Source organism: Barbus barbus, assembly GCF_936440315.1.
Source record: "Barbus barbus genome assembly, chromosome: 40".
In the NCBI taxonomy this organism is placed as follows: Eukaryota; Metazoa; Chordata; class Actinopteri; order Cypriniformes; family Cyprinidae; genus Barbus; species Barbus barbus.
The window spans coordinates 12,237,213-12,252,506 of record NC_136718.1 but is presented as its reverse complement, the minus strand read 5'-3'; the positions used below and the strand labels follow the sequence as shown (position 1 = coordinate 12,252,506).

At 38.0% G+C, this 15,294-nt stretch overlaps 1 protein-coding gene across 1 annotated transcript; it reads left to right on the top strand.

Annotated features, from left to right (window-relative positions):
* Positions 1-183: 183 nt before the first annotated feature.
* LOC306859774 (extracellular matrix protein 2-like) lies at positions 184-13,834 on the top strand. The gene is made up of 9 exons (XM_079401022.1): positions 184-489; positions 1,702-1,766; positions 2,160-2,601; positions 2,731-2,846; positions 3,467-3,599; positions 4,425-4,582; positions 4,676-4,815; positions 11,553-11,879; positions 13,256-13,834. The coding sequence occupies exons 1-9, from the start codon at positions 339-341 to the stop codon at positions 13,428-13,430; spliced, it is 1,707 nt and encodes a 568-aa protein (XP_079257148.1). The 5' UTR covers positions 184-338; the 3' UTR covers positions 13,431-13,834.
* The last annotated feature ends 1,460 nt before the right edge of the window (positions 13,835-15,294 follow it).

Sequence of the window (15,294 nt, the reverse complement as noted above, 5' to 3'; positions counted from 1 at the left end):
TCTCTCATTTGTCCATCTCAAGTGCTACAAGGTGTGAACACTGTGTCACTGTGGCATGACGTGACTGACATTGACCATCATTCCTCTGCCTCTCTCTCTCTGTGTGTCCCAAACTCTAGTGTTTGTTGGCACAACCGTTGACTTTATAAGGAGGAGTTGATATTTTTGTGAACTCTTGGCAATGAAGGTCCTTGTACACGTCTAACCTCGTACTGTGATCTCCTCCCTGTTTTCTCCTCCTCCTCCTTCTCACTGCTGACAAAGAGAGAATTTAAGAGGGCAGCTGGAGGTGAGCCTGCAGGTACATGGAGAGCGTCTGAACAGATCGGATTAGAATCATGCAGGCTCTTTTGGTGTTTTGCGTGTGCTTAGGAGCTTTATCTGTAGAAGGAGACGTCCTGAATGGACTGAATTCACTCCTCACATTTTTACCTGAGCTTGATGTTTCATCCTCACAGCATCAACCAGTGGATTCTTCATCAGCACCAGGTGAGTTCATCAGTAATTATAATTTCAAGAGCAGTGACAGAGTTTGCAGTCTCAGGAATGGTCAGACAAGTTCATTGTGAATAGCTAACATTGTCTGTTATACTTTGTTCTTGTTCAAAGTGTTATTGAACTATGATAAAGTTCTAAACTAAAGTTACAGAGAATCAAAGGATATTTGGAAGGAAATAGAAGTAAAAGCAACCTTCTTTACAGTTTTTTTAATAGAGTATGTCTGCCATAAAATAGTTTAAATTGTTGAAAATGACTAAATATTTGGAAATGTGTGTGAGGCTGCATCTACAGTGACCTTTTAATTTTTGAAGTAACTGTAGTTCTCCTCAAGTTCACATACAGGTGTCATAGCAGAGTAAACACAGGTGTAGTTATTCACATTAATTATGAGCATGATCCACTATACATTACACAATACAATGCAATTCACTACCGTGCAAAAGTTTGGGAATGGTAAAAATATTTTTGGAGAAAAAAAAAGTATTTTATTTATTTGCTTGAAAATGCAGTAAAACAATACTGTTGTGACAGTACAATTACAATGTTTTATAACTGTTATATATTTGAATATATTTTATAATGTAATTTATTCCTGTGTTGTCAAAGCTGCATGTTTAGTAACGATTACTTTGGTATCCAGAACATGCTGATTTTGTGCTCAAGAAACATTTCTTATTATTATTAATGTTGAAAACAGTTGTGTTGCTGAATATTTGTTCTGTAAACAACTTTTATTTAAAATAAATATTCTTTGTAACCCTGTACTGCCACTTTGATTCATTTTATGCGTTTTGCAGAATATATATTTTTTAATTTATTGGTTACACTTTAGAATAGGGAACATATTCACTATAAATTCAAAATTTTCCCTTTCTAAACTGCTAATTTGCTGCTTATTAATAGTTAGTAAGGTAGTTGTTAAGTTTTTGTATGGGTTAGAATCTAACCCATAACCGTTAGATTAAGGGATATAAAATATGGTGCAGAACAAGGCATGCATGCTAATAAGCAGCTAGTTAATGAATTGGTGAGAATTGGTCCTTAAAATAAAGTGTTACCAATTTATAAAAAAATTAAAAAATACCCCAAACATTTGAACGGTAGTGCATGTGTAGCTTCTTCTGTCAACAGTGGAGTTGTTGGTTCACACATGGTTCTGAATTCACTTATTATTGTGTTGAATCATGGCTGCATTTGCAGGTGAAAAGAGAACCAATGAAGCACAAAGAACAAGGCAAGTAAGCGACACTGCCACAAACACACAGGTGAGTTTGTATTTCTGGAGACACACCAATCAGGTTTCTTACATCAAATAATTTGGTGAAATAAATAGAAAACAGTAAATATTGAATTCGTGACCATACTCGTGTCCTATAGTAATGCCTGTTTGCTACACAGGCTGCTACTGTTGTTACAGTGGAAGAAGTATGTGTATTCTGGCAGTCCAAGATAGCACAACCATACCATAAATGCTAATTATAAGTCTATTTTTGCTTCCCGTCTTAATGCTCAACCTCTCATTTTCCACTTCCTTTATTGCTGCCTGTACTATTTGTCCACTATATTTAGTTTGCTTAGTTTGTTCAGCGTGTTTCTGGTCATTCCTGTGTCACTAATGAGCTCGATTCCTGCTGTGTTCCTTCTGTGCGTCCCATCAGTCAGTTATGGGGCGAGCTGAGGCTGTGTGGGTGGAGCTCAATGCTGTGTTGGAGAGATGGGGCGGAGCAGCAGGGAAACTAAATGCAATCTTGAGGGAACTCAAAGAGGAGAAAAAACGCCTCTTGGACCAAGGGGAAGAGCAGAAAGCAAAGAAAAAGGAAGAGGATGAGGATGAAGAAGAAGAGGATGATGATGAGGAGGAGGAGGAAGAAGAAGAAGAGGAAGAGGAGGAGGAAGAAGAAGAAGGAGAAGGAGAGGAGAAGGGAAATGAAAAAGAGACAGCCGAAGAGGAGGAGAATGATGCATCTAACAGCACCTCGACCCAAGACTCGTTACCAGAAGGCTGCCAAGTGGGAGAAAGTCGAGTATCCTGCAAGCAGATTGGCTTGTCCCACCTGCCAGTCATCACAAACCAGGAAGTCACCATACTTGAACTGCCTGGTAAGGTCTGGAAAGGCTGAACGATCCAACATAATTATATGCATCACTGAGACGTTCTGTAATTTATGTTGGTTGTATCTTGTAATAAGCACAGCCATTCAACATTTTAACCAATGCGCTGTCTTACAGGGAATAACTTAACAAGAATTCCTCCCAGTGGTTTCTCTGGACTGCCAGATCTCGAAGAGCTTGACCTAAGTTTGAACAAGCTGGACGACTCCTCTTTCGGCCTAAGTTTCTTCATGGTACTGGCATTTTTTATTCCCTTCAATTACTCCTATATATATAAATTCTCCTATAATCTTAAAAGAGTATGTACTGTATATCTACATCAAATCTAAAAATATTTACATCCTAGTCGGGATTTTTAAGAACATACAAATTAAAAGTTTTAAATTATAACTGCTAACTATAAGTCCAGCCAAGATATGTCCGGATTTCCCAGCAGGAGACCTTGAGAAGAGACCAAACACACCACTCCCAAAGCAAACTCAGCAGCATGAAAATAGGAACCACAGTTTGGCCAGTGGAAAATGCCACTGTCTTCTTTGGACCATCTATGAAATGTCTGTGAAATTAGCATAAAGAGTAAATTCACTTTGATGAGGGAAATGAGTACACAATTTACAATGCACATTTGTGTCATTTCACAAATGGAAAGTAGCTAAAGTCAGGCAGGTCTGATGGCAGCAGGGTGCATGTACATGTCTTAACATTAAAATAACTGAACAAACATGCACAATTGAGGCTTTTCATTTGGTGGTAGACACAGTGGAAACATTGCTGTGTTAAAATGCAGGCTTAAACAAACAGGACATAACCACTAAGTCCCAAGTAGACAAGCGTGTTTCTGCTCTTTTAACAGAATCTGACAAAGCTGAAGATTCTGAAACTTGACGGCAATGAACTTACAACAGTTCCACAGTTGCCATCTTCTTTGGAGGATCTGAAGATAAACAACAATAAAATAAACCAGCTGGCTTCACACAGCTTCAAAGGTTTGTGTTGTTTTCATGCCAGCTGCACAAACATGAGTTTATTCACGGCTTTGGTAATTCATGTGAGTTCATTTCCTCATTATAAAGATTTACTGATGAAGAATGGAGTAGTACTTTTGAAATGTTTGAAATAATTTACACTCACAGGAGATATGATCTAATCTCATATCAGTAGCTGAATAAAAGCTCTTTTGTTACAAGTTGCTTGTGGGGGTTGACGTGTTGAGATCACATGACCAGCCAAATATTATTTTAAGGAACTTCTAAGGAACTCCCCTGTTGCTAGACATTTTTGTTCACAAGATACACCTAAAGGCTGGAATACACTGCTGTTTTTTGCCCCGATTAACAGTCTGGACAAGTTGACACTAGTTATCTAAAGTGAGAGCCAGTCTGCAGATTGACTTGACAGATTTCAAAGAAAATCATGTAGTTGAGCAGACTCAGATCTTTTAGTCCATGCAGTCAGAGGTAATCAATTTGTTTTACATTTTGAGCTGATATTATGACATAATATTTTCATTTGTCACTGGTAGTGTGTTATCCTCAATCGTTTAGTGTATGATGCTCAGTTTTTTCATCTATAACTATTTTTCAAAGTTGGCATAATGCTTTGTGTTTTAGTTGTGTAGTGTATTCCAGCCTTAAATAAATCATGACTGACTGCTAAAAGATCATTTGAACAATAATTTTAACAACTGAATTTATGTGTGAGGTTACATCCACACCTCTACGTGTCAGAATAAGTGTAGGACAGCTCAAAATAAAGAGAAATTACTGATGCATCTTTAACTGAAGTAACTAAGAACATGTTGTTTTCTGCAGGCTTAACAAACCTAAAAGTCTTAGAACTGACAGGAAACATCCTCTATGAGAATAGCGTTGCACCCTGGGCTTTCAAACCTCTGAAGGCACTCAAGTATTTACGGCTGGATAAAAACAGATTCAGTGGTATCCCAGCAGGCTTGCCCCCATCTATAGAGGTCAGTTCTGTAACCCGGCCAATGATTCAATCACTTGCTTCTCTGTATAGGTTTATGGTATTTATATTTTGATATGTCTTGGTGTATTTGCAGGACCTGAGGTTGCAGGACAATCAAATAGTGGAGGTGCAGGACAGGCTTTTGGATAAGTGTGTCCACCTGAAGGTGTTAGATCTCAGTCACAACCTCCTAAAAGAGAACAGCATCTACCCTGAGGCCTGGATCAACCTGCGGTGAGTCTCATATGCACTTTTTTATATTTATATTATATTAATACACTTTATATATATACACTTATTGCTTCTGGAATGGTAATCTGCGTCAACATTTATTATTTTGTTATATATTGTGCAAAATATATTCTGTATGAATATTTTATATAAAATACTTTATAAATTGTTTAGATATATAGATGATCAAATTAATCAAATCATTATTTCTGTATAAAGAAATACATTTCTATATATACAGTGGGGTACAAAAATATGTAGTGCAAGTTTTGTCATAAATAGGAAAAAATATACATATTTTCCTATTTCTATATAAAATATTTCATACATGATATTGTAATATATTTTAAATGTATATAAATATATAAATTGGTCATGCTGTGTCAAATCAACCAGAGGTCCCCGGATCAAATTTTAGATTTTGCAAAGTTACCCACATTTGGTTTTTGACCACTGAACATGTGTACAGTTTAACAATCTACTCCTGGAGTCATATTCAAATTCCAGTATCATCTATAACTGAACTATATAGAGCCCTTAAAATTAAGATGCCAGAAGGAAAGTTTGTTAAGATCCAATATTTTAAAAGGCATTAAGTTATCTTTAATACATCTTGAGTTACAGGTATGCAAACTTTGGAGAAAAAACTTGAAAAGTGCTCTTTCCCCATTTTTGTATGGTCACCACCATTGGCATAAAATGCAACAAAGATTGCTGATTTCATCATTCTGATGAAAAAATATTAAGAAAATCAGATATCTGAGCCAGGGAAGTTTACCCAAATGATAAATGTATATACAATAAATAATACACACACACACACACACACACACACACACACACACACACACTCATGTTTGTTTCTGTGAATTGTGAGGAATTTCCATAGACTTCTATTACTTTTATACTGACTAAACGATCATTTCTATCCCCTAACCCTAAACCTGCCCCTTACAGAAAATCTGTTTGCACTTTCAGAAAACATCATTTACAATTTTTTTTTATTCCCTCGTGGGGACCGCAGGTCGGTCCCCACAATGTCAAAAAATTCAGGGTTTACTGTCCTTGTGGGGACATTTGGGCCACACAATGTAGAACATACAAGTACACACACGTACAAACACACAGTTGCTTGGTAAAGTTCCCTTATTGGCCACTAGATGGTGCACAAAAGACATGCTGAGGGCAGTAACCCACCCAGATGCTAAATGTGTTGTGGTACTACGCAATTCCAGGAACCTGTGTCCGTCATCATCAGAATCAGTTGAAGGAGTGTGATCATTTATTCTGGAACCGCTGTCAGCCTGCATCTGCCTCATAGTTTCGATTCTACCAGAGTAGATGTGCTTCTCCAAGGTCTCACATTACTCATCCTCAGGAACATGTTATACGGGAGGCAGAAGCGACAGAGAGCCCACTCATCACTCACTCTGCCCTTTACCCTGTCAAACACACTGAGTGATGGGGTGAAGTTAGAAAAAACAAGCCCGAGAACACACATACCACATCCCAGCTGTGTGGAAATCCAAGCTTAATTTCACGAGTAATAAAGACTTTGTCTAGGGTCGTATATAGAGGATTACTAGGGTCTATTTTGTGATTAGGCATAAGCTCACTCATGGATAACAGTTTGTACTTGTATTGCGGTGAATGCAGATGTTTGGCTGGCCCCTGATCAGCCAAATGGAGTGGTTTGCAGCACTGGTTGTGGCTTGGCTGTGTGATGGTGAATGTGTGGGGGTTATGATTCATACAGGGGTGACCGTGATGCTCAAGCATTCCTGCAGAGAGACATTTTGTGGATTTTGTTTTGTGGAGTTGCCAACCTACAGATATGTGGTTAGCACATAAACCATCCATACTTCTACTAAAAGCTAAAAAATAAACAGAAAAGACGTAGTAATCAGAAAAAAACAGTAATAAGTACTTTATACCTAAAAGAGACATCCAAAGTTCACCCAAAAATGAAAATCCAGTCATTTACTCACCCTCCTCTTGTTTAAAACCAGTTTGAAGAAGAAGATGCGTATTTTAAGAATGCACTGGCTGTGATTTACCATTCAATTAAAATAAATGTCAAATTGGAGCTTTCAAGTTTCTAAAAGGACATAAGCATCACAACAGTTTATTGTGACTTATATTTAAATATTCTGATGTTATATGATAGCTTTACTTGAGAAACAGAACAAAGTAAATTAAAATGCGACCTTCCATTACAACTTTCTCCGCACCATAAGCTTTTTGTCTTTTCCACCCCCTCCATTGCCTCTCTCGCACTGACTGTCATACTGTCAGCAAATTATACTAATACATTATTCATATCTAACATATTTTACTCATTTTCTTTTCTTGCAAGTTGCAAATCTTTTTAAAACAGTGCCATTCAAAACTGGTTTGCAGAAATTCATAATTCTATTTCCTTCTATTCCCTCTCATCAACATCTGCATTACCAGGAAAGCGGGCATTATCGCTGGAACTGTTTCCATGGCTGTTGCAGTGTTTACTTTCCAGCTGCCTTTTTAAGGTAACCTGTAATTAGCTGCAGTGAGTGTAAGTGAGCTTTGATCAGCCATCAGCTCAACTTTACAGGCTCTTTATTTAAAAAATAATGTCACATTGCCACCAAATTGCTGCTGCTAATTGTTACTGTTACTGTGTGTGTGTGTGTGTGTGTGTGTGTGTGCACGCATTCACGTGTGTGATCCTGTGATCTGCCCAAACACTGCAGCACCATGCTATTATCTCGGCACAAATCTCTGAACCTCCCCGAGTTAAGGCAAGACTTTTACTGTCTGCTTTAATTTTTCAGCCTTTATGAGTGACTGTCAGCCCAAATAATGTCCAATCGGCTCCATCAACACTCCATTTCTCTAACTTTCACTCATCTAGCAGCCTAGGCGATATATACACTTACATAAAGATGTAGTCATGGCAATATTTTCCTGAATCTTGTGTGTGATCAGTCGCATTATATTTCCAGCTGAGACAACTGGCTCAAAAAAAACAAAAAAACATTTGTGGTCCAAAGATGGCAAATTTTGTACTTCTGGGGGTCTTGTGGCAGAACAGCTATTGAAATTATTGGAAATCCTAACGGCTAACTATTACAGTCTCTCCGCATATAAAAGGCAGTTCCTACTAATAAACCTCTTTCCTTTTCTCTTTGTATTTGTTTCTGCATTTACACTTATGCTCTAGCTTTTGTTCAAAGCCTTATATGACCTTATTGCACCTCGAAAGTTTTGCTTGCATGGACTTTCAATGAAGTGACAGAAATCTCTTAGGTTTAATTAAAAATGTCTTAATTTTTGTTTTTTAAAAACATTTAATGGTTTGGAATGACATGAGGGTGAATAAATGGTGGCATAATTTAAATTGTTGCTTTAACTAACCGCTTATACATTATATGTGTATATTAATGTCCTCACTTCCTTGAGCTCCATCCTTCTTTTTTAAAGATCCAAGTGCCAGGCCTATAAAATCTAATTACTGTTTTTAATGTCACTGAACAACCTTCATGGTTTATTTCTCTTAGAGGAGAGGCTCTAGTAGAAGAACTGCTAATAAGATTATTTTAAAGTTTCTTTAAAAGTGACACATCTCTGACCAGTGATGTCACATCTGCAATAAGCAGGCAAATGTCATGGGAATCTGGGTTGAAAGACAGTGGTGCTCTGTGTGTTCATATGCAATTGTGTTTATATAGGTGCAGGAATTATTGTGTGTGAGCAGTGACACCGCAGGCCCCCTGTCATCTGGAGGGTTGTTTTGGTTCTCGGGGTGAAGAACAGGGTGTTCTGGGAGAGGGCTCCTCTGCAGGCCAGTGACCTGAGACTGAGGATTTTGATGGATGTGAGGACAGTGTGGATGCGCTAGCTGGACTGAGCTTACGGGAATGAGGACGGGGGGTGAAAGAAAGGACACCCACTGCTTGTTTTCTCACACAGGGACAAAAAAAATGCAAGTTAGAGCAGTTTCACCAAGAAGTTCTCATTCTCATTTCATAATGAGTTATATAAAGTGCCTCTGCCCAAGGAGACAACCAAGAGCCAGCGGTTGTGCAGATTTGAAGAGACACAGTCACATACACATAAATGCCTTTCACTCTTTTAAAGTGTGAAAGAAAATATTCAAAACCTGAATATTGTCAGGAAAACAGCATGAATTATTGAGCCACAGCTGGAGATGGTTATGCCGTTGCTTGCTCTTGCTAGTTCAAATCACAGTGCCCTAAATGAAGAGGCTGAGTTTAGCTGTGCCTGGGTCTCCCGCATGCATGATATAACATGAGATCCAACAAAATGTGCCTTGTCATGACAGTGGTCTTCCTGTCCTGCGTGCCAGGTTACGTAAGGGCGGTTGTGCAACGCTGGCATCGGTGTGCCTGTGGACATGTGGTGGCAGCCGTGCTCTCTGCTTCTAATTATGGGAGTGCTCCCAGAGGATGCCCACCGTTATTGGCTTGTCGGTGGGGGGGAATCTGTGTGGGAACAATGTCAATATGTAAATCTGACATCAGAAGCCAATAACCTTGAAACTGCTTTATTTTGTTCTTGAATTATGCTATTTTTTATAACTAAATCTGTATTTTATGGCAGTTTTGTCACTCAGATTGTATCTGGTATTGCACGTTTAAAAGTTTTTACGATGCTTTTAGATATAGTTCAGGCAGTGAATTACTTTTTTTTTTCTACTGGTCAGATTAATGGTGGATTTCTACAGACTGCTAATATATTATAAATAAACATAAGCTAACAATATATAAAATATATTTTTTTCTCTGTGTATGTAAGTGTGGGTATGTGTGTCTTTTTGGCTGTAAATTATTGTGTTGGCTCACTTGTGACAGTGGTCCATTGCACACATGCATAATAAAACATTTATGGATTTATTTAACAACCCAACTGTTGATGAAAATCTCCTAAAGAGAGGGAAAAATTCCCTCTATTTATTAGCATTAACATTATTTCCAAAAAGCAGGAACGGCATGCAACTACATTATTTGTTTTTTTAAGGTTCACCAGTGGAAGTCTTGACCTACTTTGTTTTCCATTTTCCAAAAGTCTGACACAGCATTTAGACTAACACTTTTGCCTAAATGAATTATGCAACTTTATAAATGATGTTTGGGGGTTGCTTCTTCAAAATGCTTCAAAATGCTACTTCAAGAGAATCTGTGATAAATAAACAATAAATCTGACACATGTTCAAAGCAGTTTTTCTTAGTATTCTAATGCTTTCTAAAATATACATTGAGGTGATACCAACAACTGCTTTATTTAACTTAAAACTAGGACTAGACATAACTAGATAGCTCAGGGCTCCTCTCTGAAACGCTGTCAGCTATATTCACCGCCAGATATTCTGATTGATATTCAGTTTGCAACATCTGAAGTCCCATCTCTCATCTCAAGGTCAGTATCAGAGCTTGTTGGGTGAATGAAATCCACATGGAGGTCACTGTAGATTTTGATGTAATAATAACAGTCATTGCCATATGAGACCCTTATTCCTCCTCAGCGCACTGGTGGACTGGGAAGCCATCAGTGTTATGGGGACAGAGGAAATGTGCTCCTGACTCCTGCTGAGATGAACATTGTAAACTTACACCAGCTGCCTCCTCTAGACCCCTCTTGAAAAACACAAAAGCTTCTCATACACTACCATGACTTTTAGGACGTTCTCTCACTCGCTCGAAATCTTCCACCGCCAAACCCCCCTTGTGCCTTCACAGAACACACACACAAATACACTTAACCGAAGTCGACACACAAGCTTTTTTGGCTCTAGCTGCCTTGTGCTGGGTTAATGACCTGCCATGGGGCCCGTTCTCCACGCAAACACTGCAGAAAACTTCACAAGCTCCCCCAGGACTTGAGAGAAACCTACTACATATGATGCAACCAATGTACACTACCCATCAAAATACTCTAACATGATTTACATAAATACAAGTTGTAAAGACATGCTTAGACAAGCAAGTGTGTCTGGTAGACCAGCAAATCAGTCTTTCTGATGAAGCTGTTTGAACAAGGAAGCCTATAACTTTCATGCTCTTTTTTTTTTATCTACTAGTGGTGGGGATTTTGATTCATCCTAAAGTCTTGACCTTTTTAAATCCATTGACCAATAAGATTTGTTCCGATCTATCAAGTGACAATATCACTTAATATCAGTGACAATATCAAGTGATTGGTTCAGATTGGTTGACCATCTCTTCAGATTACATATTCCTGGCAGTAGGTGGTGAAAATATAAAGTTAGCAACATTTATGTGTTATGAGTGAGCACTTGAATCATTGAATGATTTGTTAAAAAGCACCAAGTCACTGAGAACTAAAAATAGAGCTCACAGGCTTCAGTTAAAGAGAAATAGTAGCGTATTGAAGTACAGTATAATTCCTTCACTTAAAAGATTTGTTCAAAACACTGATTTGTTACAAACTAAACTGTTGCTAAACTGCTTAACATTCTGAATTATAAAGTTGTTAAAAGTGCATTAATTCACAAAAGACTAACATTAGTTAGCACAGTTTTAGTATTGGTATTAAGAATTATGAAATTTCACAGAAATCTGACAGTTTGGTTTTGTAATAACCTTATTTCCAGCAAAAGTAATTATTGTTATTGTGAAATAAAATTACTTACCCATATTATGATATAAGAGTTTGGTCATATTCCCCACTGCTAATACACTCCATGAGGTAACACCACACCTCTGTCTTGTCTGTTTTCTCAGGAAGCTGGAAGCTCTTGACCTGTCCCATAACCAGATGGCAGTGGTGCCCTCAGATCTGCCCAGGGCCTTGCGCCAACTCTCCCTGCAGCACAATCACATTCACTCCATTCCTCCATACTCACTGAGTCACCTCCGTCCAGGCTTACAGTCCCTACACCTCTCCCACAACCTGTTAGAAGAGCACGGTGTGCTGGGGAAGTCATTTCGTGGTGTTTATCAATCACTGGAGGAGTTACACTTGGACAACAACAGGTTTCAGAGGGTGCCACACAATATGCGCCACTTCAAGAACCTCAAGCTACTGCGTCTAGACCACAACCGTATAAGGTATGTACACTTAAATTCTGTTCCTTAACACAGTGATCAGACATCGAAGCTGGAGTCTTAAATCTGTCTAATGATGCACAGTTTGTCCAGATCAACTCAAGAGTGTGATGTTTTTACATGCTGTGAATGTTGTACAACAGTAATCTAGGGCTGCCGACGATCCTTGCTTCTAAAAGGGTTGTGCCCTGCAGAGACTGCTGCCATCTAAGGCAGCATCTTAACTGTCACAGAATCTCAAGTGACTGATTTGAGACACTCTCAATACTCTAATAGGCACAAAAAAACAGTATAGTACACACAAATATTGTGTGTAATAGTTAATTTATATACACACACTACCATTCAAACTTTGGAGTCAGTAGATGTTTTTTTTTCAAGAAAATTAATACATTTATTCAGCAAAGGTACATTGAATTGATCAAAAGTGGCAATAAAGATTGTTACTGTACATTGATTTCTTATTCAAATAAAAGCTTTTTTTATTTCATTCATTCATTCATAGAATGCTGTAAGAAAAAATGTTTACTGTGTTCATTGCTGTGCATTCTGGAATTCCATAATTCTCAAATAAGACATACTATGAAATTGAACTTTGAATGCCATAAAATACCGTCTAGTAAGTCACTAGGTTTTGGAACAGAACCGTCGTGTTAAGCTTCTACATGCCCTTGAATGCAACCTCCATTTGTGAAACTCTCTCAACCTTACGCCAGCAATCACAATTCAAATCCTACTTTGCCCTTTAGCTTTTTTTTCCCCTCCTGCTCAGACTCAGCTCAGATCATTTTCTTTGATCTTCTTTTAAACATTCTCTCTCATTTATTACTCACTAATTTCACTCTTTCTTTTCTGTTAGTTTGCATTTCAAAGACATAAAGGCTTAAGCTTGTCTGTACCCGCAGACTGTAGTGCAACCAATATGGCAGCGGATGTAGTGCGAGCTCCAAGCTCAAGTGTGAACTATATGAACTGCCCTAATTAAAATATTTGTGTGCTTGCTTTAGGGTCTGCCAGTAATTATAAGGATGCATATCTCCACTCTCTAAACTGCTCTTCAATTAGCAAGGCCTAGAAACACTTCAGAATTGATCAATAACTACACTGCAGTCGTTTTCTTAATTAGCATTTTTGTCTTGTTTTATAAATACATTAACATTTATAAAACAAGGATACTTGGGGATACCTTTCTTTTTTCTTTTTTTTTAAAGACAAGTATTTCACCCAAATGGCATTTTTTAATTGCACAAATATGCTTTTTTAGATTTTTCTGAATATAAATAAAAGTGATCTTTGGGTATTTTTCTTGAAAACATTACAAAAGGAATTATTACGAAAATATGTTATAGTGAGTAACATGTATGGCTTTCTGTTTTCAGCTCTGTCCCAGTGAAATCAATCTGTAAGGTTAAAAGGACTGAGGATTCTCCCCTGTCAACCGTCCATTTAGAGTACAACTACATCAATGTGATGAAAATCCCTCGTGCTGCTTTCTCCTGCATTCGGGATTCCAGCAAGATCATACTGGAGCCCCAGAGCCAAACACAGGGCTAGTAAACTGCTACAGAAACATCACCCTGTCACTTCAAGCCTCCCCTCTGCTTCTCCTGTCAGTCACTTATAAGATTGAATACTGTAAGCACCATGCCCATTAGATCTATTAATAGTGTGCATGCTTCCTCTTCAAATGCACATTTGGGTCATGTTCAGCAACTTGCAGCATAAAATACATTATTTTGTTTCTTTTTGTATGTAATAAACATTCTTCTTGTAAGCTATTGAAACAAGTGGACTTAGAAACCCCGACTGAAAAAGTAATCAAATGCCTTTCTTTCACAATATTCGTTTAGGCTTTGGTGCATCTGCAATGATCTTAGTATTATATAATTTTATATTTATATTTGTGTTGTATTATTTTAAATCATCTTCTGATGTCACATTAAAACAAGTTCATGTCTAAAATGAAATGTTTTCGTAAATATAAGTCTAAATGTACACAATTACCACAATTTGTCTGTCAGACATATTGTGTGATGGACCCATAGCTCACAGCCCAGGTAGGTGCAGCTAAAAAGAAAAAAAAATTGCAGTCTGAGACTGAGGGGTATGTGACAGCATCTTTATTATCCGTGACTTTCAGGACACACTGCAGGGTTCTTGAGTGAAGCCTCAGGTGAACGGCTGGATGCCTCTGAGCAGAGATGATGTTTTGAATGGCAAGGTAATGAGATAGAACTTATGAGCTCTTATGTCTGCTGAGTTCAGGTGTGAATGACGCCCACAGCTCCGAATAGGGCCCCTCTGTGCTCATTCAGCAGCACCGCCTCTGGGTAAGAACCGGTTACTTCAATGTGATTTACATAAGTACCTCAGATTTCTCCTAACCAAGAAATCTATCAAAGCGTAAAGCGCCCCAAGATAAGTTTCTTTAAGCATCTATGTTGAGCTAAATGATTTACATCAAGCTGTGGATGCCCCCAATGACCTTGTCTTATCATTCAAAGCCAATCTGATGGCATGACACATTTAGTTTGAATTGCATTACACTGAAGGCATTTGTGCTCGTTTAAGGTCCTTTAAAACAGTCCACTCGCTGGCCATCTTGGTAATGTCTTTGGGCAGCTATTACAAATCACCAAAGCACTGCTGTAATCTGCTTTAAACGGAGAAGTCCTTAAACAGTTTGCCAAGCTTGCATGTCATTAGGAGCCTATGTCAGGTCACCAATAATGTGACAAAAATACTGGATTTTGCATCATATAGTAAGACTAGCTACAAAGCACATACTATTGACATACTATTATTTGTGTAATATAATGATATAGGCTTTCAATATCTGTTTTTTAATGTGCATTTTGAAGTATCGCATCAGAAACAAGTGATGGAAATGGCAAATTTAGAATAAAAATCCCTTAATTCGCAAAAATTTGTTTATGTGCTTACTTGAGGTGGTTTTTGACTTGTGCGAAAACGGGTTAATGCGAATAACAGGAGAAGGAAACGCATTTGCCGAGTAAATTCCACTGTGCGCATCAAAAAAGTAATGTGACTTTGCACTATGGGATGGCTAAACCTGACTAACCAGTGGATCGATCTTGTTCCACAGCATCTGAAATGTTATGGTCATTTTGAAATGCCTGAGCAAAGTCTGTCATCAACATATTTCTGTATAATTACCTCCCATAACTGTTACACGACTGCGTTCCCAAACAGCAGCATCAGCCTCCGAAACCAATGAACGCATTTGTTTTGTTTCATCTGCTCGCTCTGAGGCACAAGTAATTTATTATATAGGCCTATGAAAATTAATATATTCAGAGGCTTCTCCTACTTTTCTTAGTGATATATAGCCTAGCGCCAGTTCTACCAGGAAGTGACAATTTTGTTTTCTTAGACTCGTTGGATGGAAATGGTGCTT